The 27845-nt window shown below is 56.2% G+C and overlaps 1 protein-coding gene across 1 annotated transcript; it reads right to left on the bottom strand.

Moving 5' to 3' along the window:
- Positions 1 to 38: 38 nt before the first annotated feature.
- On the bottom strand, positions 39 to 27340 carry LOC144948463 (ral guanine nucleotide dissociation stimulator-like 1). Its single transcript, XM_078877956.1, has 18 exons — positions 27043 to 27340; positions 18615 to 18731; positions 18117 to 18382; positions 17672 to 17749; positions 16691 to 16887; positions 15362 to 15459; positions 13499 to 13714; positions 13021 to 13124; positions 11369 to 11453; positions 10587 to 10676; positions 10028 to 10114; positions 8111 to 8143; positions 6921 to 7042; positions 6277 to 6366; positions 4298 to 4562; positions 3659 to 4039; positions 1582 to 1696; positions 39 to 420 (listed from the first exon to the last, which is right to left on the bottom strand). The coding sequence occupies exons 1-18, from the start codon at positions 27121 to 27123 to the stop codon at positions 230 to 232; spliced, it is 2616 nt and encodes an 871-aa protein (XP_078734082.1). The 5' UTR covers positions 27124 to 27340; the 3' UTR covers positions 39 to 229.
- Positions 27341 to 27845: the final 505 nt, after the last annotated feature.

Raw genomic sequence — 27845 nt, 5'->3', positions numbered from 1 at the left:
GGGGGCGGTAGTGTCTGAGAGGGGGTGGTAGTGTCTTGAGAGGGGGTGGTAGTGTCTTGAGAGGGGGCGGTAGTGTCTTGAGAGGGGGTGGTAGTGTCTTGAGAAGCGGCGGCGGCAGTGTCTGGGGGGGGGGGGCGGCAGTGTCAATGGGGTGGGTACTGTGGTTGTGGGGTCACTGGTGGTGGTTGGCTGCCCGGCTGGGTGGCTGGCTGGCAGGCGGGAGGAGCTCTCACAGGGAGATCTTGGCGAGCTTGTCCGCGAGCAGGGCGCGCGTGCGCATGCGCGGCAGCGTGGCGTGGAGGTAGCCCACCTTGCGCTCGCTGCGCGCCGACGCGGCGCCCTTCCTGCGCAGGATGAAGTTGTAGTTGGCGGTCGTGTTCATCGCGTAGAACACGTTGGCGTTGTCCGGGATCACGAACTCTGCGCACCGCACGTACGCACGTGTGCATACAACAAAGATACATATCCCCCCGTGTAGCCTTAACAGGCTGTTGGGGCAAGTGCTGTTAGCGAGCATCTATTAAGGCCGGTATGGCACACGAGGGGGTGGGTGGCCAGGACCACGCTCGGCCACCTTTGTCTCCCTAGTGGCGATGTTTACTTCACACTGCACCAGGTACTCGTTTGAGACGGAGTCGTCATAGGGGAGGTCTAGGACTGTTACAGATAACCGTCACCGGTGTTGGCCACGAGGTGAGCGGCAATCGAATTCGGGTCGCCGGGTTTGTAGCATAGCACCACTTACACGCGCGTGTGTGCGAGTGTGTGCGTGTGTGCGTGTGTGCGAGTGTGCGCGTGTGTGCGTGTGTGCGTGTGTGTGCGTGCGTGTGCGCGTGTGTGCGTGTGTGTGCGAGTGTGTGCGTGTGTGTGTGTGCGAGTGTGTGCGAGTGTGTGCGAGTGTGTGCGTGTGTGTGTGTGCGAGTGTGTGCGAGTGTGTGCGAGTGTGTGCGAGTGTGTGCGTGTGTGTGTGTGCGAGTGTGTGCGAGTGTGTGCGAGTGTGTGCATGTGTGCGTGTGTGTGCGTGTGTGTGTGTGCGAGTGTGTGCGAGTGTGTGCGAGTGTGTGCGTGCGTACGTGAGTGTGTGCGAGTGTGTGTGCGTGTGTGCGTGAGTGTGTGCATGCATCAGCCAGTCATCTCAGTCAGTCGGCCCGTGGCACCTGGGTCTGCCCTGTGATCTCCTGCCAGCGGGCGTTCGACACTTCACATGGCCTCAAGGTGCACATGGCCTGGCACAAGCTTCGTGGTGACGTCACCGCCACTTAGTGGCGAATGGCGGTTGTTGTTGTGCATGTGTGCGTGAGTGTGTGCGAGTATTAGTGTGTGCGTGTGTGCGTGAGTGTGTGCGAGTGTGTGTGTGCGTGTGTGAGTGTGTGTGTGCGTGTGTGAGTGTGTGCGTGTGTGCGTGTGTGTGCATGTGTGTGAGTGCGTGTGTGAGTGTGTGCGCGTGTGTGAGTGTGTGCGTGTGTGAGTGCGAGTGTGTGTGTGTGAGTGTGCGTGTGTGAGTGTGTGCGTGTGTGAGTGTGTGCGTGTGTGAGTATGCGTGTGTGAGTGTGCGTGTGTGAGTGTACGTGAACCGCCTACCCTTGTCCTCTCCCACGACCTGCACCAGCTGGAAGGCTTCCGTGCGCTCCTCCTCCAGATTGTGTTTGATCATCGCCTTCCGCACCACGGCCGGCGTCTTATCGGCACTCGTCAGCTGCACGTCACGTACGGACGGACGCATGCACACACACACGCTCATGGCTCAGCACTCTCTGTCGGCGGCACCACCACCGCACGATGAGCGTTATCACAAACATACCGACGCCCTCCTGGCCTGTGGATGATGAGTGATATATGAGCCAGCTTGGGGCATCCCCTAAGCCAGGGGTCGGCAACCTGCGGCTCCGGAGCCGCATGCGGCTCTTTTGAACCTTGACCGCGGCTCCGGGGCGGATGCTAGCGAGGGGAGGAGGCGCACTGTGACACCTGCTCTGGCGTTGCCGCTGCTGACAGGTCGCCGTTCCGCTCCACACTGCCCGCCCGGTGACAGGCAATAACGTTGCCGTTGCTTTGTCACATGTTTGGAAGAAGTAAAAACCTTCCTGGGCAGCAAAGAGGTCACCTTTGCTGAGCTGGAACAGCCAGAGTGGCTGGAAAAATTACATTTTATGGTAGACATGACAGCACATCTAAACACGCTAAATACAACCCTTCAGGGGAAAGGAGGCACAGCCCTGCACATGCTGGAGGAGGTTTTGGCATTCGAGCGCAAGTTGACAGTGTTTGTCAAAGATTTACAGAGAGGTACACTGTCTCACTTTCCCTCTTTGAGAGAGTTCAAACAAAGTCATGATACGATAAATTTGGAATATTTCAAGTCTGCAATCACCACAATGCAAAGTTCGTTTGGGAAACGATTCTGTGAGTTCAGAGAGGAAAAAACGACATTATCCTTCCCTGTCACTCCCCTGGCGATCGATCCATCCCTATTGAATATGACTGCATTTGCAGGTGTAAGTCAACCTGATCTTGAGATGGAACTGGCCGATATAGCCGACAAAGATATATGGGTGTCCAAGTTCAAATGCTTGACCGCTACTCTTGAGGATGTTGCCCGTCAGAAGGCCATTCTGGCTCAGAATCATAAATGGAGTGATATTGAAAACCTTCCCAAACAGGACAAACTTGTATTCGAAACATGGAATGCCATCCCCAACACTTATATAAACATGAAAAAGTATGCATTTGGAGTCCTGTCGATCTTCGGCTCCACATATGTATGTGAGCAGGTCTTCTCCAACATGAACTATATTAAAAACAAACATCGATCACGCCTCACAGATGACAGCTTGCAAGCCTGTGTGAAAATGAAGGTGACGTCTTACAGCCCTGATGTGCAGACACTGTGCACTGAGGTTCAGGAGCAAAAATCCCATTAACCAGGTAATTTAGCTATTAATTTGCAAAAATATATTTTACATTGTTAAGTGAAAAAGTCCTTTTTTTATTCAGATTGACAGCTGACTGCACGATCCTGTATATAGCAATAAGGTAAGAAACAATATATACAGTGTTATATTTGTTTTAATAGTTGCAATGGTTTTGCGGCTCCCAGTTTATTTTTTCCTTCGGAAACGGGTCCAAGTGGCTCTTTATGTCTTAAAGGTTGCAGACCCCTGCCCTAAGCTGACTCGGTGCGCCGGTTTGAAACATTCAGGCTGGCCTGCCTACGATCCATCCTGGGTGTAACCAGAATGGATTGTGTGAGGAGCTCACAGACCCTTGATTGATCTGGACACAGTCCCACCGGTGCGCTTCGGCAGGCGAGGCTGCTTTGGCCGGATAGAGGGGGCTAAACGGACGCGGCACGAGCTAGAGAACTGATGCGTTACAGGAGGATGTGGAGCTGAGTGGACTTATCGAAGACTGATACTGGCGGTGTCAAGATCGGCCTCTGTGGAGGAGGATGCTTGTGAAGGATGGTGCATATTCCAGTCATCCCAGTCAGTCAACCCATGGCACCTGGTCTGTCCCGTGACCTCCTACCAGCAGCGAGCCTTCCACACTTCACGTGACGGTCTCAAGATGCACCTAGCCTGGCACAAGCCGCTGTCTGCTGCTGCCGCTGTGAGTGCGCCAGGGCGTGTGTGTGTGTGTGTGTGGGGCGGCGTGTCACCAGGATACTCTTGTAGAGGTTGCCATTGCCCCGGTCGAGGCTCACGCGGATCACGCACGCGCCGTCCTGCTGCTGGTTGTACAGCGGCAGCGAGAGGCTGCTGTAGCCCACCGCGCCCGACGACGACCGCCTGTGGCTCCTGGCCGTCAGCGCCGCCGCCGCCGACAGCGACGCCGCCTTCGGCGCCGTCTCCCCGCGGCCGCGGCGATGCGGCGGCGGCGGGGGCGGCGGCGGCCGCGACGGCGGCGGCGGCAGCGCCGCTGTCGGAGGGGGCAGTGCCGGGCGGCCGGGCGTCCCCGGCCGGCGGGAGGCGGGCGCGGGCGAGGGTTCGGTGGAGACGGTTGAGGAGCCCGAGGAGACCCCGGACGTCGTGTCTAGAGACTGGAGCGAGGCACAGGACGTGCAGCTCGTGAGCTGCACGCACGCAACGCAGGGCGCGGCACCGTGTCACAGGGCGGGGTCGCCCCGCGGGGGTCGCACGTGCGGGGTCACGCCGCGGGGTCGCACGGCAGGGTCGCTCAGTCACGCGGCGAGCGAAGGGGCGTCTGCGTGCGTGAGCGCGTGTGAGCACGGCGTCGGCGGGCGAGGCTGCGTTGGCCGGGTCACGTAGCCCACGCCGGGCGCGACAGCGGCCCTCACCTGCCCGGCGGCGTGCTTGGCGTGCGCGTCGGGCGAGCCCGCCGCCAGGCCCAGGTAGATCTCCTCCATGTCGGAGCCCGACGAGCCCGAGGAGAGCACGCTCACCGAGTCGGCGCTCTCGCCGCCCACGCTGCCCGAGTGAGCCAGCCGCCGGTGCTCGGCCGGCCCGCCGACGCAGGGCCCGCCGCCGACGGGGCCCGCGGCAACGGCGGCGCCGGTGCGGGACGCCACCACCCCTCCAGCCAGCCCCTCCGCTCCAAACACGCTGCGGGGAGAGGCCCCGCCGGGGGAAGACATTGACAAAGGCCCCCCCTTCTTCTTGGTTCTTTCGGTAAAGTCACGTAGAATGGAAATAATAAAATAATAAAAATAAAACATAATAAAATACAATTCTCACGATGTTTCGGCCACAACGCAAGCAGCCGTCCTCAGGTGGAGAACAGGTCTGTCGAGGAGACCGAGTCAGACTCTTCGACAGACTCTGTCTCCTCGAGTCAGACTCTTCGACAGACCTGTTCTCCACCTGAGAACGGCTGCTTGCGTTGTGGCCGAAACGTCGTGAGAATTATTTAATTATGTTTTATTTTTATTATTTTATTATTTCCATTCTACGTGACTTTACCGAAAGAACCAAGAAGATGAATCCCTGCAGTCACGAAAGCTTTAAATCGAAATTTAAAGGCCCCCCCGTGTAGCCTGGACAGAGCGTTAACGAGCATCGCCCACGAGGGCCGGCGTGGCACCAGAGGGAGGTGGGTGGCCAGCACCACGCCTGGGCCGCCTCTGCCTCCCGAGCGGTGTTTGCACACCGCACCAGGTGCTCATTTGAGGCCGAGTTGACTTGGGGGATGCCCAGGACGGTTCGGATAATCCTCACCGGTGGTGGTGGCTGTGAGGAGCGGGAATTGTGCTCGGGATTCTCGAGCGGGGTCGTAGTGCGGCGCGCTGACCACTGCTCTTCCGCTTCCCACGCAGAGCGTCGCACACAACGACGCGTTGTAGTTGTGTCACGGTGCGCTGTGACTGAGTGGGAGAGTGGCTAGGCTTGCACTGCTGTGTTGTTGCTGTTGGCGGTGTGGTGCTGCGTTGTTGTTGGCGGTGCTGCTGCTGTGTTGTTGCTGTTGGCGGTGGTGCTGCTGCTGTGTTGTTGCTGTTGGCGGTGTGGTGCTGCGTTGTTGTTGGCGGTGCTGCTGCTGTGTTGTTGCTGTTGGCGGTGGTGCTACTGCTGTGTTGTTGCTGTTGGCGGTGTGGTGCTGCGTTGTTGTTGTTGTTGGCGGTGGTGCTGCTGCTGTGTTGTTGCTGTTGGCGGTGGTGCTGCTGCTGTGTTGTTGCTGTTGGCGGTGGTGCTGCTGCGTTGTTGTTGTTGTTGGCGGTGGTGCTGCTGCTGTGTTGTTGCTGTTGGCGGTGGTGCTGCTGCTGTGTTGTTGCTGTTGGCGGTGGTGCTACTGCTGTGTTGTTGCTGTTGGCGGTGTGGTGCTGCGTTGTTGTTGGCGGTGTGCTGCTGCTGTGTTGTTGCTGTTGGCGGTGGTGCTGCTGCTGTGTTGTTGCTGTTGGCGGTGGTGCTGCTGCTGTGTTGTTGCTGTTGGCGGTGGTGCTGCTGCTGTGTTGTTGCTGTTGGCGGTGGTGGTGGTGCTACTGCTGTGTTGTTGCTGTTGGCGGTGGTGGTGCTGCGTTGTTGTTGCTGTTGGCGGTGGTGCTGCTGCTGTGTTGTTGCTGTTGGCGGTGGTGGTGCTGCGTTGTTGTTGTTGTTGGCGGTGTGGTGCTGCTGTGTTGTTGCTGTTGGCGGTGTGATGCTGCTGTGTTGTTGCTGTTGGCGGTGGTGCTGCTGCTGCTGTGTTGCTGTTGGCGGTGTGATGCTGCTGTGTTGTTGCTGTTGGCGGTGGTGGTGGTGCTGTGTTGTTGTTGTTGGCGGTGTGGTGCTGCTGTGTTGTTGCTGTTGGTGGTGGTGCTGCTGCTGCTGCTGCTGCTGTGCCGCTTACCCGCTGATTCTCTTGCCCACGCGCCGGCGCGTGGTCTTGGGGGACGAGGTCGATTCTCCCGGCGGCTCCAGTTCGCACGACAGCGCGTAACTGGGAACACGCGCACGGTACACGGTACACACTTGGGAGACAGTACACAACCTGGAACACGGTACACAACCTGGGACACGGTACACGACGTGGGACACGGTACACGCGACATGAGACACGGTACACCACATGGGACACGGTACACGACCTGGGACACGGTACACCACGTGGGACACGGTACACACGTGGGAGACAGTACACACGTGGGACACACCACGTGGGACACGGTACACAACCTGGGACACGGTACACGCGACATGAGACACGGTACACACGTGGGACACGGTACACCACGTGAGACACGGTACACCACGTGAGACACGGTACACCACGTGAGACACGGTACACCACGTGGGACACGGTACACGTGACATGAGACACGGTACACCACGTGGGACACGGTACACCACGTGGGACACGGTACACGCGACATGAGACACGGTACACCACGTGGGACACGGTACACAACCTGGGACACGGTACACGCGACATGGGCCACGGTACACCACGTGGGACAGGGTCCCCTCACCCCTCTCCGCTCTTCCGTTGCTCACCTCTGCTCCTCGGACAGCGAGTGCAGACGGTGGAACCAGGCGAGGAAGCGCTGCTCTGCCTTGATGCTGTAGTTGTTGCAGGCCGACTGCAGCAGCTTGATCTGAGCCATGATCTCAAACTCCTGCCACAGCGCGGCGCACGCAGCACGCACACAGTACACTCGCTTACACACATAGCATTCACTCACAGCGCACACACACACATAGCATTCACTCACAGCACACTCACACACATAGCACACTCACATACACAGCATCCTCACACACACAGCACACTCACACACACAGCATTCACACACAGCACACTCACACACATAGCATTCACTCACAGCACACTCACACACACAGCATGCACACACAGCACACTCACACACATAGCACTCACTCACAGCACACTCACACACATAGCACACTCACACACACAGCACACTCACACACACAGCATGCACACACAGCACACTCACACAGCACACTCACACACACAGCACTCACTCACAGCACACACACAGCACACACACAGCACACACACAACACACACACAGCACACAGACAACACACACAGCACACACACAGCACACACACAGCACACTGACAGCACACACACAGCACACACACAACACACACACAGCACACACAGCACACTGACAGCACATACTGACAGCACACACACAGCACACACTGACAGCACACACTGACAGCACACACACAGCCCAATGACAGCACACACACACAGCACACACACAGCACACACACAGCACACACACAACACACACACAGCACACACAGCACACTGACAGCACATACTGACAGCACACACACAGCACACACTGACAGCACACACTGACAGCACACACACAGCCCAATGACAGCACTCACTCACAGCACACACACAGCACACACACAGCACACACACAACACACACACAGCACACACACAACACACACAGCACACACACAGCACACACACAGCACACTGACAGCACACACACAGCACACACACAACACACACACAGCACACACAGCACACTGACAGCACACACTGACAGCACACACACAGCACACACTGACAGCACACACTGACAGCACACACACAGCCCAATGACAGCACACACACAGCACACACACAGCACACACGCAGCACACACACACGTGATGACGATCTCAGTTGTTCCTCTTTAGAGGGGAACTCACCCTGCGTCTCTTCTCAAAGTTGATAAGACCTCCCTGCACGCGCACACACACACAGCACACACACAGCACACACACAGCACACACACAGCACACACACAGCACACACACAGCACACACACAGCACACACACAGCACACACACAGCACACACGCAGCACACACACAGCACACACGCAGCACACACACAGCACACACGCAGCACACACACAGCACACACTGACAGCACACACGCAGCACACACACAGGCAGAGATTCCCCGTGTCACACTTACGGGCAGTTGGGGCGAGTGCAGTTAGCAAGCACCTATTAAGGGCGCTTTTATTCGTCTCTGGCTAAGCTACGTGTTAAAGTCCATAATATAGTATTCTTAGGTTTTTTCGGTAAAGTCACGTAGGGAAAAAATTATAATTAATAAAAGTAAAATAAAAATAAAATGAAAATCACGACGTTTCGGAGGCAACACAAGCCTCCGTCTTCAGGTGGAACCGTCACAGCACGATAGCTGTTGATACAGTAAAGTCACGTCGTAATTTTTATTTTATTTTTATTTAACTTTTATTAATTTACATTTTTTACCTACGTGACTTTACCGAAATAACCTAAGAATATGAATCCTTGCAGTCACGAAAGCTTCAAATCTAGAATCCATAATATAGTATTTTTGGGGGGGGGTTAGATCACGTAAATATAAATGCGTCGTTAAACCCACCACCACCCGACACAGCCAATTAGTAAGGTTTGTCACGTAAACGGTACATGCCAATTCGTTACCAGTACAGCAACACCGGTGTGTTGGAGAGCAAATCCACAACATTTACAATCTGAGCATGTGTTAAAGCTTTGTATGTGGGCTTTGGGCTATGCACTAGAGGTATGGACAAGGTTTGTTGGGCGAGGTGCATGGGATGAGTGCTAGAACTATGGGCTAGGTGCATGGGGTGAGTGCTAGAACTATGGGCTAGGTGCATGGGGTGAGTGCTAGAACTATGGGCTAGGTGCATGGGGTGAGTGCTAGAACTATGGGCTAGGTGCATGGGGTGAGTGCTAGAACTGTGGGCTAGGTGCATGGGGTAAGTGCTAGAACTATGGGCTAGGTGCATGGGGTAAGTGCTAGAACTATGGGCTAGGTGCATGGGGTGAGTGCTAGAACTATGGGCTAGGTGCATGGGGTGAGTGCTAGAACTATGGGCTAGGTGCATGGGGTAAGTGCTAGAACTATGGGCTAGGTGCATGGGGTGAGTGCTAGAACTATGGGCTAGGTGCATGGGGTGAGTGCTAGAACTATGGGCTAGGTGCATGGGGTGAGTGCTAGAACTATGGGCTAGGTGCATGGGGTGAGTGCTAGAACTATGGGCTAGGTGCATGGGGTGAGTGCTAGAACTATGGGCTAGGTGCATGGGGTGAGTGCTAGAACTATGGGCTAGGTGCATGGGGTAAGTGCTAGAACTATGGGCTAGGTGCATGAGGTAAGTGCTAGAACTGTGGGCTAGGTGCATGGGGTGAGTGCTAGAACTATGGGCTAGGTGCATGGGGTAAGTGCTAGAACTATGGGCTAGGTGCATGGGGTGAGTGCTAGAACTATGGGCTAGGTGCATGAGGTAAGTGCTAGAACTGTGGGCTAGGTGCATGGGGTGAGTGCTAGAACTATGGGCTAGGTGCATGGGGTAAGTGCTAGAACTATGGGCTAGGTGCATGGGGTGAGTGCTAGAACTATGGGCTAGGTGCATGGGGTAAGTGCTAGAACTATGGGCTAGGTGCATGGGGTGAGTGCTAGAACTATGGGCTAGGTGCATGGGGTGAGTGCTAGAACTATGGGCTAGGTGCATGGGGTGAGTGCTAGAACTATGGGCTAGGTGCATGGCTGATGGTGTTTCGGCGAAGTACACGGGCTAGGTGCATGGGCTGGGAGCGTGGGCACCTCGAGGCGATCGGGCAGGGCGGTGTCCAGCATGGTGAGGTCGGTGAGGAACGTGCCCAGGTACGGCACCGTGCCCTGCATGACGCCCTGCACAGAGCGGACACGGCAGAGGCACGCGGTGAGCGCGAGTGTGGGGGGGGGGGGGGGTGCGGTGCCCCCCCTCCCATCCCCCCCAACCCTCCCCTATCCGCCCAACCCTACCCTATCCCCTCCCCCATCCACCTAAACCCCCCCATCCCCCCAACCCCCCCCCATCCACCTAAAACCCCCCAACCCCCCCATCCCCCCCAACCCCCCCCATCTCCCCCCATCCCACCCCCCCATCATCCCCCCAACCCCCCCCCCCCATTCCCCGCGATCCCCCCAACCCCCCTCCCCTCCAACCCTCCTCCATCCCCCCCAACCCCCCCCCCCATTCCCCCAACCCCCCCCATTCCCCCCAACCCTTCTCTATACCCCCCGATCCCCCCAACCCCCCCTTCCTCCACAATCCCCCCTAACCCCCAACCCCCCATTCCCCCCACCCCCCCTTCCCCCCACCCTCCCCAGCGCGACTGACCGTGTCCTTCTGGATCTGCAGGCGCTTCAGCGCGCGCTTCTGGCTCTCCTTCAGGCTGCTCTCCAGCGTCGCGAACTTCGACGTCGCCTCCTGCCACGCGGAGTCACGCGCGCGTCGTCGTGCGTGCGTGTGTGCACCTGCGTGTGTGTGCGTGTGTGCACCTGCGTGTGCGTGTGTGCACCTGCGTGTGCGTGTGTGCACCTGCGTGTGTGTGCGTGTGTGTGTGCACCTGCGTGTGTGTGCGTGTGTGCACCTGCGTGTGTGTACCTGCGTGTGTGTACGTGTGTGTACCTGCGTGTGCGTGTGTGTACCTGCGTGTGCGTGTGTGCACCTGCGTGTGTGTGCGTGTGTGCACCTGCGTGTGTGTACCGGTGTGTGCGTGTGTGTACGTGTGTGTACCTGCGTGTATGCGTGTGTGTACCTGCGTGTGTGTACCTGCGTGTATGCGTGTGTGTACCTGCGTGTGTGTACCTGCATGTGTGTACCTGCGTGTGTGTACCTGCGTGTGTGTACCTGCGTGTGTGCGTGTGTGCACCTGCGTGTGTGTGCACCTGCGTGTGTGCACCTGCGTGTGTGTACCTGCGTGTACGTGTACCTGTGCCCGGTGCGGTGTGTGGTAAACATCGCCACTGGGGAGACAAAGGCGGTCGGGCGTGGTGCTGACCACCCACCCCCTTCGTGTGCCGTGCCAGGCTTCATAAGTGCTCGCTAACAGCACTTGCCCCAACAGTCTGTCACAGGCTATATGGGGGATCTTTGTCTATGTGTGTGCCCTCGCTCACCTTCATGAGCAGCTCGCGGCTCGTGAGATGATTGTTCTCACCGGAGAAGATGTCAGACAGCTCCTGGTAAAGGGAGGTGGTGTCCCTGTGGCGCACCAAGATCAAAGGCGCGCACAGCGCACACACAGCACACACGCACGCACACACACGCACAGAACACACATACACAGCACACACACATACACACACACACGGCTCGTACACGCAGCGCAGCCATCGTGCATACGCGTGTGTACGTGTGCGTATACGTGTGTGTAGGTGCGTGTGTGTGTAGATGCGTGTGTGTGTAGGTGCGTGTGTGTGTAGGTACGTGCGTGTGTAGGTGCGTGTGTAGGTGCGTGTGTGTAGGTGTGTGTGTGTGTAGGTGCCTTTGTGTGTAGGTGCGTGTGTGTGTAGGTGCGTGTGTGTGTGTAGGTGCGTGTGTGTACGTGTGAGTGCGTGTGTGTAGGTGCGTGTGTGTGTAGGTGCATGTGTGTGCATGCGTGTATGTGTGCATCTGTGTGTACGTGCGTGTGAATGCGTGTACCTGTGTGTGTGTACTTTTGTGCACACACGCACAGAGTGGTAGTGTAGCGGTTAGCGCTACGCTGCGCTTATAACCCAGTGACCCAGGTTCGATTCCCGCTCACGGCCAACACCGGTGACGATTATCTGGACCGGTCCTGAGTCTCCCCTAGGTCGACTCGGCCTCAAATGAGTACCCGGTGGGGTGTGTAGACATCGCCACAAGGGAGAAAACAAGGGGCCGTCCATAAATGACGTCACGCGGTTTTGGACGATTTTTGACCCCCCCCCCTTCGTCACACGGCGTCACAAAAAGTCAGACCCCCCTCTCAAATATGACGTCACGAAGCTCTGCACCCCCCCCCCCCCCAAATAAAACATGCTTCAAATTGCTTTAAACTATTGTCATTGTAGTGCGTATTTATTGTGCCGCTGCACTCTGATGTTGTAGGAGAAAACATTTATAAAAAAAAGTCTATTTAATTCAGTAGAACGTGTTGTTTATATTTATTTAAAGTTGCGCATTTTGATGTGACGTCACATTTCTCAAATCCCCCCCCCCTCGTCACACATCGTCACACATGTCTGACCACCCCCCCCCCCTAGGTGCGTGACGTCATTTATGGACAGCCCCCAAAGGCGGCCGGGCGTGGTTGCTGGCCACCCACCCCCTCGTGTGCCGTGCCGGCCTTCATAGGTGCTCGCTAACAGCACTTGCCCCAACAGTCTGTTACAGTTCATAATCAACGTTTTTGGGTTTAGATCGCGTTATTTATAAATGTGTCGTAACCCTCCACCATCCGACACGGCCAATCAGTAAAAAAGTGTCACGTTGACAAAAGACAAATAGTTCACTGCTTTAGCCCACCGAGCGAAACGTCGTACTCAAATTGTAAATGTTGTGGTTTCACGCTTCAACACACCGGTGGGCTAAAGCAGTGAACTATTTGTCTTTTGTCAACGTGACACTTTTTTACTGATTGGCCGTGTCGGGTGGTGGAGGGTTACGACACATTTATAAATAACGCGATCTAAACCCAAAAACGTTGATTATGAATACTATTGGTCGCGAAAGCCTGCTACGTGTTAGTCTGTTACAGGCTACACGGGGGGTCTTTGTCTTTGTGCTTCTGCGCGCGCGTGCGTGCCTGGGGACGGTGGCCCACGTGCGCTTGAGTCGGTAGATGGCGTTGCTCTGCAGCGCGGACAGAACCGCTCGGAGCGACGAGAAGTTCTTGTGGATTCGGCACTCCTGCAGACGCACGGAGACACACACGTGGTGACACACGTGTGTGTGTGTTTGTGTCTCATGGTTACACGTGGATACCCACGTGGGCACCCCGCGACCCTCCCAGCCACAGCTCCCCCCCCCCCAGCTACAGCTCTCCCCCCCTCTGCTCCAGCTCCCCCCCCCCAGCTACAGCTCCCACTCCCCCTCCCCCCAGCTCCCCCCCCCCCGGCTACAGCTCCCCCCCCCCGGCTACAGCTCCCCCCCCCCCAGCTACAGCTCCCCCCCCCTCTGCTCCAGCTCCCCCCCCCCCAGCTACAGCTCCCCCCCCCAGCCCCAGCTCCCCCCCCCCCCAGCCCCAGCTCCCCCCCCCCCCAGCCCCCCCCCCACCCCCGCACCTGGGCGACGTCGATCCACTTGTGCACGAGGCGTGCGCGCTGCGCGGGTTTGGCGAGCGCGGGGTCGAGCACGGTGACGGTGACGGCGTTGGCGACGGCGTTGAACTGCGCGATGGTGGCGCGCACGGTGCCGGCGAGGCGCGCGTTCTCCTTGCGGTCGCGCCGCGACCACACGCAGCCCAGGCAGTGGTGGGGCACCACGCGCTTGAACAGCTCCTGTGCGCACAGCACGGAGACGCGGGGGTTTACGACGCAGCGCAGACGACGACGCCGCTCCTCCTCCGCTGCCGAGCGGATAGCCTTGACGGGATATTTGGAGGGCAAGTGTCGTGCGCGATCGTGCAGCGGCAGCGGCGGAGGGGGGTGGGGTGGCTACGCTACGCCCGGCCGTCTTTGTCTCTTCCCACCCCCCTCTCCCCGCTGCCGCCGGAACACACGGACGGACACACACGCAGACGGACACAGAGTAGAGGCGGACGCGCAGATACACAACAACGCGCAGATACACGGGCACACGAACACAAACAGACACACGGACACACACAAACTCTTTGGTTCTTTCGGTAAAGTCACGTGGGTATAAAATAAATCACGACGTTTCGGGCGCAACACAAGCGTCCGTCATCAGGTAGGACAACCACAGCAAGCAACAAATTGCCCACTTCAGCAATTGTTTCTTGCTGTGGTCGTCCCACCTGGTGACGGACGCTTGTGTTGCGCCCGAAACGTCGTGATTTAATTTATTTTCTACCTACGTGACTTTACCGAAAGAACCAAAGAGTATGGATCCCTGCAGTCACAACAACTTCAAATCAAGATCAAACACACACAGACACATGGACACACAGACCACACGGATATAAACACAGCCAAACACACACAGACACACGGACCAATACCAATACCCCGCCATTCGCCACTCAGTGACTGTGACGTCACCACGGCGCCTGTGCCAGGCTAGGTGCGCTTTGAGGCCACGTGAAGTGTCGAAAGCTCGCTGACAAGGGGAGGTCTCGGTGGCTGACTGAGATGACTGGTAGATGCACACGGACACACACACAGACACACACACAGACACACGGACACACAGACACACACACAGCCACACGGACACACACAGACACACACAGACACACGGACACACACACACAGACACACGGACACACAGACACACACACAGCCACACGGACACACACAGACACACACACAGACACACGGACACACACACACAGACACACACACAGACACACGGACACACACACAGACACACACACAGACACACGGACACACACACAGACACACACACAGACACACGGACACACACACACAGACACACGGACGGCCACCCGCACACAGACGCACATAGTAGGGGTGGTCACACAAACACACGGACACACACATACACACTGCCACAGACACACAGACACACACACACAGACACACGGACACACACACACAGACACACGGACGGCCACAGGCACACATACACACATAGTAGGGGTGGTCACACAAACATACGGACACACACAGACACACGGACACACACACACAGACACACGGACGGCCACCCACACACAGACACATAGTAGGGGTGGTCACACAAACATACGGACACACACACAGACACACGGACACACACACAGACACACGGACGGCCACCCGCACACAGACACATAGTAGGGGTGGTCACACAAACACACGGACACACACGGACCAACACAGACACACTGCCACACACACAGACACACTGCCACACACACAGACACACTGCCACACACACAGACACACACGGACCGACACACAGTGCCGGGGTGCAAGGCGGGGGGGCTGCGTGGAGGTGCGTGGAGGAGGTCGGCCCCGCACCGCGTCCATGAGCGTGAGCTGCGCTGCGATGAGGTCCGAGGGGAAGGAGAGGAAGTCACCGCGGCCCTCGCGCTCCGGGTGCCACGTGTGTGCCAGCCCTGCGCACACACAGACAAAGGTGCCCCCCCCCCCCCATGTAGCCTCTACCCACCCTGCCGTGGCAAGTTGCTGTCGGCGCCGGCCGCCTTTGTCTCTCCGACGTCTCCCCGCCGGGCCGGCTTTACGCACCGCGCCAGGTGCTCATTTACGGGTGAGTACACACGGTGAGTACACATGGTGAGTACGCGCGCTGTGAGTACGCACAGTGAGTACACACGGTGAGTACACATGGTGAGTACGCACGGTGAGTACACATGGTGAGTACGCGCGCTGTGAGTACGCACAGTGAGTACACACGGTGAGTACGCGCTGTGAGTACACACGGTGAGTACACATGGTGAGTACGCGCTGTGAGTACACACGGTGAGTACACACGGTGAGTACGCGCTGTGAGTACGCACGGTGAGTACACACGGTGAGTACACACGGTGAGTACGCACGGTGAGTACACACGGTGAGTACGCACGGTGAGTACACATGGTGAGTACACACGGTGAGTACGCACGGTGAGTACACACGGTGAGTACACACGGTGAGTACACACGGTGAGTACGCACGGTGAGTACACACGGTGAGTACGCACGGTGAGTACACATGGTGAGTACACACGGTGAGTACGCACGGTGAGTACACACGGTGAGTACACACGGTGAGTACACATGGTGAGTACGCGCGCTGTGAGTACACACGGTGAGTACGCACGGTGAGTACACACGGTGAGTACGCACGGTGAGTACACACGGTGAGTACACGCTGTGAGTACGCACGGTGAGTACGCATGGTGAGTACACACGGTGAGTACGCACGGTGAGTACACACGGTGAGTACACGCTGTGAGTACGCACAGTGAGTACGCACGGTGAGTACACACGGTGAGTACACGCTGTGAGTACGCACAGTGAGTACGCATGGTGAGTACGCGCGCTGTGAGTACACATGGTGAGTACGCACGGTGAGTACGCGCTGTGAGTACACACGGTGAGTACGCACGGTGAGTACGCGCTGTGAGTACACGCTGTGAGTACGCGCACTGTGAGTACACACGGTGAGTACGCACGGTGAGTACGTGCTGTGAGTACGCGCTGTGAGTACACGCTGTGAGTACGCGCTGTGAGTACACACGGTGAGTACACGCGCTGTGAGTACGCGCTGTGAGTACGCGCTGTGAGTACACACAGTGAGTACACGCTGTGAGTACGCGCTGTGAGTACGCGCTGTGAGTACACGCACTGTGCCCGTCGGCGGCCTCCCCGCGGTGCTGCTTGAAGTGCCGCATGAGGTTTCGCGCCCTCCGCTCCAGGTCGGAGCCGGGGAAAGTCCGCGCCAGGTACTCCAGCAGCCGGCGCAGTCCGCCGAACTCGGGGCCCTGCTCGCGGAAGTCCTCCGAGTACTGGTCCAGCCACGCGCCCAGGATGGACGCGATGGAGCTGGCACGGCACGGCACGGGTACGGTCAAAGCGGGCGGTGGACGGGCGACTCGGTGGTCAGACACGCTCATCGGCGTCATCAGCGTCATCAGCATCACCATCATCAGCATCACTATTACTATAATCAGCATCACTATCATCAGCATCACTACTATCAGCATCGCCATCATCAGCATCATCATTAGCATCACTACTATCAGCATCACCATCATCAGCATCACCACCATCAGCATCACCACCATCAGCATCACCATCATCAGCATCACCATCATCAGCATCATCACCACCATCATCAGCGTCACCACCATCAGCATCACCATCAGCATCACCACCATCGTCATCACCATCATCAGCATCACTACCATCATCACCATCATCAACATCACCACCATCATCAGCATCACCACCATCATCAGCATCACCACCATCATCAGCACCATCATCATCTTCACCACCACCATCATCAGCATCACCACCATCATCAGCATCACCACCATCATTAGCACCATCATCATCATCACCACCACCATCACCACCATCAGCGTCATCACAATCACAGTGGGCTACGGTCAAGGCCTCCGCAGTCCGCCGCCGTCTCTCACGGCCCCGCCACAACGGCAGCGGAGAGCTCCGACGCGCCGCTCCGGCCTTGGCCTCGACCCCCGGCCACTGTGCCCCCCGCCCACGGCCGCTGCCCGCGTTTGACCATCACGACGACGACGCCTCCGACTCGCGCCCTCTCGTCCGCCCGAGTCCCACCCAAGTCCCCCTGCCGAGCGCTCACCTGCGCAGCACCGCCTTGTCTTCCGCCGTGAAGCCGCGCAGCGAGATCTCCGCCGCCTCGCCCTCCAGGTTGCCGTACCTGCACGGCACCGTACAACAGCACGCAGCACCACGTGGTCAGCGCCGCACCGCATCACGCGGTCAGCGCCACACAGGAACTGCACAGCACCACGTGGTCAGCATCACACTGCGCAGCACAGCGGTGTGTACTTAAATGAGTACCTGGTGCAGTGTGTGAACATCAGCATTGGGGAGACAAAGGCGACCGGGCGTGGTGTAGCTGGCCACCCACCCCCTCGTGCGCCGGCCTTCGTAGGTGCCACTCGCCAACAATGCTTGCGCCGACCAGTCTGTTAAACGCTACACGGTTGGGGATTTGTGGGAGGGGGGGCGGGAGTTCTTAGTCTCCGTGTGCCAGCCGGTGCCGCACCGCCGGCGCCCCTCACCTGTCGAGCAGCAGGTCGAGCACCTGCGTGGGCGTGGCGAAAGAGCGGTAGGTGGCGAGGAAGACGGTGGCGTAAGTGGAGTCGTTTTCGCGGAACGCCACCAGGAGGTTGCGCACGAGCCGCTCGAGCGTGCCGGCCTTCAGCGTGCGCGTGCGCACCGTCTCCACGGTGGGCGGCGGGGGCGGCGGGGGCGGCAGCGGCGGGGGCGGTGCCGCGCCGGTGCCGCCGGTGCCGCCGGAGCCCGGGGCGCACGCGCCATTCTCCACCTGCCGTGCCAACGCGGGCGGCGGAGTTGTTGTCTAGCGAGCGTCGTGTGCGTGGTGCGGTGTGTGCGGTGTGTGCGCGGTGTGCGTGTGGCGTATGATGCGGTCTGGTGAGTGATAATCGGATGTGGTGAGTGCGGTGAGTGTGATGTGTGTGGTGTGTGTGGTGAGTACGGTATGGTGTGCATGGAGCGGTGTGTGTGCTGTGGTGGGTGAGTGTGGTGAGTGCCCTCACCCCGAGCCAGCGAGCTCCCTTGTGCGTGGCGAGTGGCTGCACCTGCACCTTGCGCAGGGTAACGCTGTACAGGGCTCCATCCTCCACCTCCTCACCCCAGTCCTGCACCACGCTGGGCTGTGACACGCAAAGACAAAGATCCCCCGTGTAGCATTAACAGACTGTTGGGGAAAGTTCTGTTAGCGAGTAGCAGCTATGAAGGCCGGCACGGCGCACCAGGGGGTGCGTGGCCAGCACCACCCCCGACCGCCTTTGTCTTCCCAGTGGCGATGATTTTACACATCGTGCCAGGTACTCATTCAAGGCTGAGTCGACCTAGGTGAGGCCCAGGAGCAGTTCTGAAAATCGTCACTGGTGTTGGTGGTGGTCGTGAGCGAGAATCGAACGCGGGTCGCCGGGTTCGTAGCGTAGCGCGCTAACCGTTGCGCCACCGCTCCCCCAAACAAAATTCAGCACGAGTCACTAACAGCCAGAGGAGGATAGTGAACCCCCCACAGGGAAAGCGGGGGGGGGGGGGGGTCCTGAAATTCCAAGCTCTTGAAATAGGAGCCCCCTACATGAGTAAGTATTGAGATTCAACCCATTTCCTCTGTGGGTAACTATCAATACAATACCAATCACTGGTTGGGGCCTGGGGGACATAACTAGAAAACACGTGGGACAGTTATTAAAGATGTGTCTCTCTGTGCATGGCGTATAACATATACCTGTGTGTGTAATGCAAGGCCGTAGCCATGGAGTCAACATTGGGGGGGACCAAATCTTCTAGGGGGTCTGGGGGTCCCCCCCCCCAGAAAAAAAATCTAAATTTGAAAAAGAACTTCCTGCCATTTCCTGCCTAAAATATGAAAAAATGCACTAACACATAGGATGGACTTTTTATTTTATTTTAACAATAATGTCTAATAGTGCATTGTATTACATTGCTCTGTTTTTTTCTTTTCTACCTTTTCTTGTTTCATTGCATATTATGGCAGAGATTAGGGATTAATAAAGTACAACCATAACCACAATCATATAAACAGAAATTTATTTTATAGCAATATAATGGGGGGGGGGGGACATTTTGAGCATATTTGAATATTTGGGGGGGATATGTTCCCTCCCAATATATATTATTATAATTAAGGCCTCGGTGTAATGTGTATAACGCGTGTCACTGTGTGTATGGTACCGGATAGGCAGTGGAGCGGTTAGCGCGCTGCGCTACGAACCCGGTGACCCGAGTTCGAATCCCGCTCACGATCAACATCGGTGGCGATTACCTGAACCGGCCCAGGGCCTCCCCTAGGTCGACTCGGCCTCGAATGAGTAACTGGTGCGGTGTGTAAATATCGCCACGAGGGAGACAAAGGCGGCCGGGCGTGGTGATTGCCACCCACCCCCTCGTGCGCCGTGCCGGCTTTTATTGGTGCCATTCGCCATACCGGACGCTTTTCGCTCACAACACTTGCACCAAAAATGTGTTTCGGCTATACGGGGGACCTTCATCTTTGGTGCAACACGTATGGTATAACACTTATCTTGGTGTGTGTGTGTATAGTATAACGGTGTCTGTATGGTGTACTGTGTGTATGGCGTACTGTGCCATCTCTGCGTGTAACACTATATGGTAGCTATTTCAAGCGGTGAATCTGTCCTCTGGCCCCGTGTAAACATTCACGCGCGCACAGCAGTGGCCAACAGCCCCCCGCTAGTGGCACACAAGCCTACCGACCAGCTCCCCACTCACGGGGCACGCCGCACAGCCCCGCGCGTGCGCCAGCACATGCCACCAACACACACGGGGCCTTTACAGGCGTTTGGGGCAAGTGAAGGCCAGACCCACGTCCGGCCGCCTTTGTCTCCCTCGTGGCGATGTTTACACACCGCACCAGATAAATTCGTGTTAGGCTGAGTCGACCTAGGGGAGGCTCAGGACCAGTTCAGATAATCGTCACTGGCCGCAGCACAGCAGCAGGCGCATGCTATACACGTGCGTTTGATTTCCTTCATTCTCATTCCAAGTGATGAAGAATCGATTCAGAAATCTCGCAGAGCAGTGTGACCCCGTCGCGTTCGAGAGCGGCCCGCGGAAGCAGGTGTCACAGATCTACCGCTGAGATCCCTCCTTCAAGTTGATTTCTGGTCCACACACGCGAGAGCAATGTTCGTCGCACGACGGTCAAACGTATATTTTTGCATTTTCAGAACTGCAATAGATGCCCAATGTGGAGGTCTGTTACTTCAGCTCAGGGAGAGTTCGTGCCGTTGTTCTGTTCCTCCTCCTCCGATGAAGGAATGCAGATCACGGTTGATTCTCTATATGGTCCATAGTGTGGGCTGAGTGATGGTGACGTTGGAAGACGTTTGCAATCACGGACAAACATAGTTTGCCTGCCGCCCCGACGCGGCAGGCCTGGTGCGGACACGCACGAAACGAAGTAGCGGCTCCCATCCGGCCTACGGGCCGCGGGTCCCCCCCCCCCATCCCCTGCCGTAGGTATTTGATTTCGTTATTTCAATAGCAGAGTGCGAAACGCGATCTCTACCGGAGCTCTACCAGACAAGTGGACCAACACGCGCCGTGTCGCGCCGTGTCGCGTCGCCGTGTCACCCATCCACGACCTTACACCTGCCGGAAGGTGACAGGGGCAGCGCTGTCACCCGCCCCCGCAGGTTTTGTTCCATGCAACATCGTCCTCTCTTGTTGGACGAGGCCGGCCGCTCTCCTGGGAGATCTGTCAGTCCACTCGAGGAAGCAGGGACCTCATGGCGCGCGTGTCTGGGACGAACACGGCCGGGCGGAACGGAGCTTCGCATCGAGCGGCGGGACAAAGATCGGCGCTCCGCTCACCCTGTCCGGGCCGCCACCTGTCCTGGTTTTCCCCAGGACCGTCTTCGCTGAGAGATCCCCTAATCTCCGGGTTAGAAGACGCAGCGTATTTGTGCCCCCCCCCACACATCCCCGCACACCTCCTCAACTCCTGTATTTAACAGCAGAGGTTGGGGGGTGCGTCTCATACCCCTGTGTTTGCGCGTGTGTGCATCTATTTGCCGGCCCTCATAGCTGCACACGAACAGCACTTACCCCAAAAGCCTGTCAAGGCGAAAATGGGGGATCTTTGTCGGTGCAACTGAAATTAATATTCTGATAAGGTTATTTTTGTGTTTTTTCTTACTTTCTGGAGCGTCTTATAATTCGGAGAATACGGCAGTTGCCGTGGCAGGGAAATCTGTCATTGCAAGTCCCGGTGTGTGTCCGTTGCATGACAATAGCAATGACAACTGCTGGAGATAAAGGAATTCCCATGTAGCTCTCCACTGCTGTGCTGATCCGAGATAGCTTCCTTCTTGCCATGATATGTCCCACTCAAGAGGTGGCAACCCTATAACAGGGTAGCCCAAAAGTCAGTAGACAGGGAGGTTATATGTATTTTATTAGATCACAGGGTAATTTCCTTTTTTATTTAACAAATGTTCAGACTGACTTCCATTATTAACATTAATGCAGGCACGATTTATACTTTCAAATAAATGTAGGACTTCATTTTTAAAGGATACAGGTGCAATTTTTGAACAATTATCAATTATGTTTCGTCTCAATGCAGTAAATTTCTTTAAATGTTTAATTGCCATCTAGATATTGTGGGTGACAGAACTTTTGAGATGGCCCTCCTACAGAGACAAAGCTCACCCGTGTAACCCACACAGGGTGTTGGGTCAAGTACTGTTCAGCGAGGGGGGTTGGTGTGGCAAGGACTCCACCCGTCCACCTTTGTCTCCCCAACCGCTGATGTTCACACACTGCACCAGGTTCTCATTCAAGGCTGAGTCGACCTAGGGGAGTCCCAGGACAAGGTCAGATATTCGACGCTGGTGCTGGGGAAAGCAGGAATTGAATCCTGGCCACACTTGGTTTGCAACGTGAGTGCGCTAACCACTGCACTCACTCTCACGCTTACATACGGACCCATGGTACGTACGTAGGCAGACATAAACTCACTACTCTCACTATCACGATGACACCCATATGGACATTCGAACACTTGGGGCTGAGGGCTATTAAGGTCGCCTTTATTAAGGTTGCCTTCATAACCCAGGTATATGATTGATTTAAACAAAAATTGATCTCCACTTAGAATGGTGCTGCTTTCATCTGTCTCAAACACACGGCCCCATCACCAGGGCACACAACCCACACAACACAACACACACTCACCAGACTACACAACCCATACAACACAACACACACTCACCAGGGTACACAACCCACACAACACACACTCACCAGGGTACACAACCCATACAACACAACACACACTCACCAGACTACACAACCCACACAACACACACTCACCAGACTACACAACCCATACAACACAACACACACTCACCAGACTACACAACCCATACAACACAACACACACTCACCAGACTACACAACCCACACAACACAACACACACTCACCAGACTACACAACCCACACAACACAACACACACTCACCAGACTACACAACCCATACAACACAACACACACTCACCAGGACACACAACCCACACAACACACCACACACTCACCAGACTACACAACACATACAACACAACACACACTCACCAGGACACACAACCCACACAACACACCACACACTCACCAGACTACACAACCCACACAACACAACACACACCCACCAGGACACACAACCCACACAACACACACTCACCAGACTACACAACCCATACAACACAACACACACTCACTAGGACACACAACCCATAGAACACACACTCACCAGACTACACAACCCACACAACACACCACACACTCACCAGACTACACAACACATACAACACACCACACACTCACCAGGACACACAACCCACACAACACACCACACACTCACCAGACTACACAACCCACACAACACAACACACACCCACCAGGACACACAACCCACACAACACACACTCACCAGACTACACAACCCATACAACACAACACACACTCACTAGGACACACAACCCATAGAACACACACTCACCAGACTACACAACCCACACAACACACACTCACCAGACTACACAACCCACACAACACACCACACACTCACCAGACTACACAACCCATACAACACAACACACACCCACCAGGACACACAACCCACACAACACACACTCACCAGACTACACAACCCATACAACACAACACACACTCACTAGGACACACAACCCATAGAACACACACTCACCAGACTACACAACACATACAACACAACACACACTCACCAGGACACACAACCCACACAACACACCACACACTCACCAGACTACACAACACATACAACACAACACACACTCACTAGGACACACAACCCATAGAACACACACTCACCAGACTACACAACCCATACAACACAACACACACTCACTAGGACACACAACCCATAGAACACACACTCACCAGACTACACAACCCATACAACACAACACACACTCACCAGGGTACACAACCCACACAACACACACTCACCAGACTACACAACCCATACAACACAACACACACTCACCAGACTACACAACCCACACAACACACACTCACCAGGGAACACAACCCACACAACACACACTCACCAGGACACACAACCCATACAACACAACACAACACACACTCACCAGACTACACAACCCACACAACACACACTCACCAGGGTACACAACCCACACAGCACAACACACACTCACCAGACTACACAACCCACACAACACACACTCACCAGGACACACAACCCATACAACACACACTCACCAGACTACACAACCCACACAACACAACACACACTCACCAGACTACACAACCCACACAACACACACTCACCAGGACACACAACCCATACAACACAACACACACTCACCAGGGAACACAACCCACACAACACACACTCACCAGGACACACAACCCATACAACACAACACAACACACACTCACCAGACTACACAACCCACACAACACACACTCACCAGACTACACAACCCACACAACACAACACACACTCACCAGGCTACACAACCCACACAACACACACTCACCAGGCTACACAACCCACACAACACAACACACACTCACCAGGGAACACAACCCACACAACACAACACACACTCACCAGGACACACAACCCATACAACACAACACAACACACACTCACCAGGCTACACAACCCACACAACACAACACACACTCACCAGGACACACTCACCAGACTACACACAACACACACTCACCAGACTACACAACCCATACAACACAACACACTCACCAGGCTACACAACCCACACAACACAACACACACTCACCAGGACACACTCACCAGACTACACACAACACACACTCACCAGACTACACAACCCATACAACACAACACACTCACCAGGCTACACAACCCACACAACACAACACACACTCACCAGGACACACAACCCACACAACACACACTGACCTCGCTACACAACCCAACACACTCCCTGGGCTCTGTGTGTTTACCAGCTCCTCATGCAAATCAGTGGAAGAGAACACGCCAAGACAAGTCACACCCACACAGACGCTGCCATCACGCACACACCACTACCACCATCATCATCACACTCATCGAATTCAATCATCACACACCATTACTAAGTACCACCATCTTCCCACTATACCATGTTCGTCACACTAATATTCACACACACTCACGCACCACCATCACACACACACACTCACGCACCACCATCACACACACACACTCACGCACCACCATCACACACACACTCACGCACCACCATCACTCACACACTCACGCACCACCATCACACACACACTCACGCACCACCATCACACACACACTCACGCACCACCATCACTCACACACTCACGCACCACCATCACACACACACACTCACGCACCACCATCACACACACACACTCACGCACCACCATCACACACACACACACTCACGCACCACCATCACACACACACTCACGCACCACCTTCACACACACACACTCACGCACCACCATCACACACACACACACGAGCATTTACACACTAGCATCACGCAGACTCCCGTCATCATCACGAGACTATTAACGCACAGCACAAAGACAAAGCTAGCGAGCTCTTACAGACTGTTGGGGCAAGTGCTGTTAGCGAGCACCTATGAAGGACGACAGGGCACACGAGGAGGTGGGTGGCCAATACCACGCCCGGCCCCCTTTGTCTATCCAATGCTGATGTTTACACACCGCAGCAGGTACTCATTTAAGGCTGAGTCGACCTCGAGGAGGCTCAGGACCGGTTCGAACTCGGGTGGCCGGGCTCGGAGCGGAATACGCGAACCACTGCGTGATTGCTGCCCCGTAGAAAAACACCCCCCCCCTGCACCCACACCTTCACCAACACACACACACCCACTCACGCAGCTTCCCTTACACACACACACCTACCACCCATCACACATACACCTACCACCCATCACACACACACCTCCCATCACACACACACACACCCCACCCATCACACACACACACCTCCCACCCATCACACACACAACTCCCATCACACACACACCACCCATCACACACCTCCCATCACACACACCACCCATCACACACACACACACCTCCCACCCATCACACACACACACACCACCCATCACACACACACACCTCCCATCTATCACACACCTCCCTCCCATCACACACACAATTCACCCATCACACACACACCACCCATCACACACCACCCAACACACACACACACCACCCATCACACACACACCACCCATCACACACCTCCCATCACACACACCACCCATCACACTCACACACACCTCCCACCCATCACACACACCTCTCACCCATCACACACCACCCATCACACACACACACACCTCCCACCAATCACACACACCACCCATCACACACACACACACCACCCATCACACACACACACACCTCCCACCAATCACACACACCACCCATCACACACACACACCTCCCACCAATCACACACACCACCCATCACACACACACACACCTCCCACCAATCACACACCCCACCCATCACACACACACACACCTCCCACCAATCACACACACCACCCATCACACACACACACACACCTCCCACCAATCACACACCCCACCCATCTCACACACACACACACCTCCCACCAATCACACACACCACCCATCACACACACACCACCCATCACACACCACCCATCACACACACACGCCACCCCATCTCCCAGATACAATCTGTACTGACGGCCACACAAAACATGAGCCTTGTCGAGGTGACCGGGGGGGGGGTGAGGCAGGGCACGAGCATCCCAAACACCGGGGCTTTGCCCGCTAACCCCGGGGTATCCCCCGTATCCACCCGCATCCCCCCCCGGCACGGCATGTACCTGGTAGTCGGAGATCATGTCGGCCTCGTCTCCCCCTCGCCGCTCGCTGCTTGTCAGAGAGGAGGGGGATGAGCGCGACATCCATGGAGCAGCAGAACGAGACGACGGCTGCTGCTACTGGGAGCCAGCAGCAGCAGCATCATCATCTCGCGTCTCCCTGTCCCCCTGTCTTCCCCACCTGTCTCCCTGTGTCTCACCGGCTGTGCTGTCTCAGCCTGTAACGCTGTCTCTCCTCCCGCTGTCTCTCGCTCTCTCCTCCTCCTCGCCCCGTCTCTCGCTCTTTCCCCCAGTCTCCCCTCCCGTCTCTGTCTCCTCCCTCACCCCCCGCTGATTCCTTCTCCCTCCCTCCTTCGCTTTTCCTTTCTCCTCTCCCCCTCCCTGTCACCTCTCCTTCTCTCTCCCTGCTCCGAGCTTCAGTCCATGTCGCGGCGACCCGCGCTGAAATCTCACAACATTCACATCACACCCCCCCCACTCCTCTCTAGATATTCCCTCTCTCTCTCTCTCCATGCCCTCTCTCTCTTCCCCCCCCATCTCCCCTTTCTCTACACCCGTTCTCTCTCTCTCTCTCCCCTATCTCCTTTCACTCCCCTCTCTCCATCCCCCCCCCGTCCCCCTTTTCTCCTCCCCAATCTTTCCTCTCTCAATTCCTCCTCTTTCTCCGCTCTCCATCTGCCAACTCTCTCAACTTCCTCGATCTCCTCTCTCTCTCTCTTCATCGAATTGTTGTCATCTCTCTCACCTTGTCATCTCTCTCACCTCTCTCACTATCTCCGCTATCTCCATCTTCCCCTTCTCTGTTG

The sequence above is a fragment of the Lampetra fluviatilis genome, chromosome 49 (assembly GCF_964198595.1).
Source record: "Lampetra fluviatilis chromosome 49, kcLamFluv1.1, whole genome shotgun sequence".
In the NCBI taxonomy this organism is placed as follows: Eukaryota; Metazoa; Chordata; class Hyperoartia; order Petromyzontiformes; family Petromyzontidae; genus Lampetra; species Lampetra fluviatilis.
Note: the sequence above shows the minus strand (reverse complement) of the source record. Positions and strands in the feature narration are given on the sequence as shown.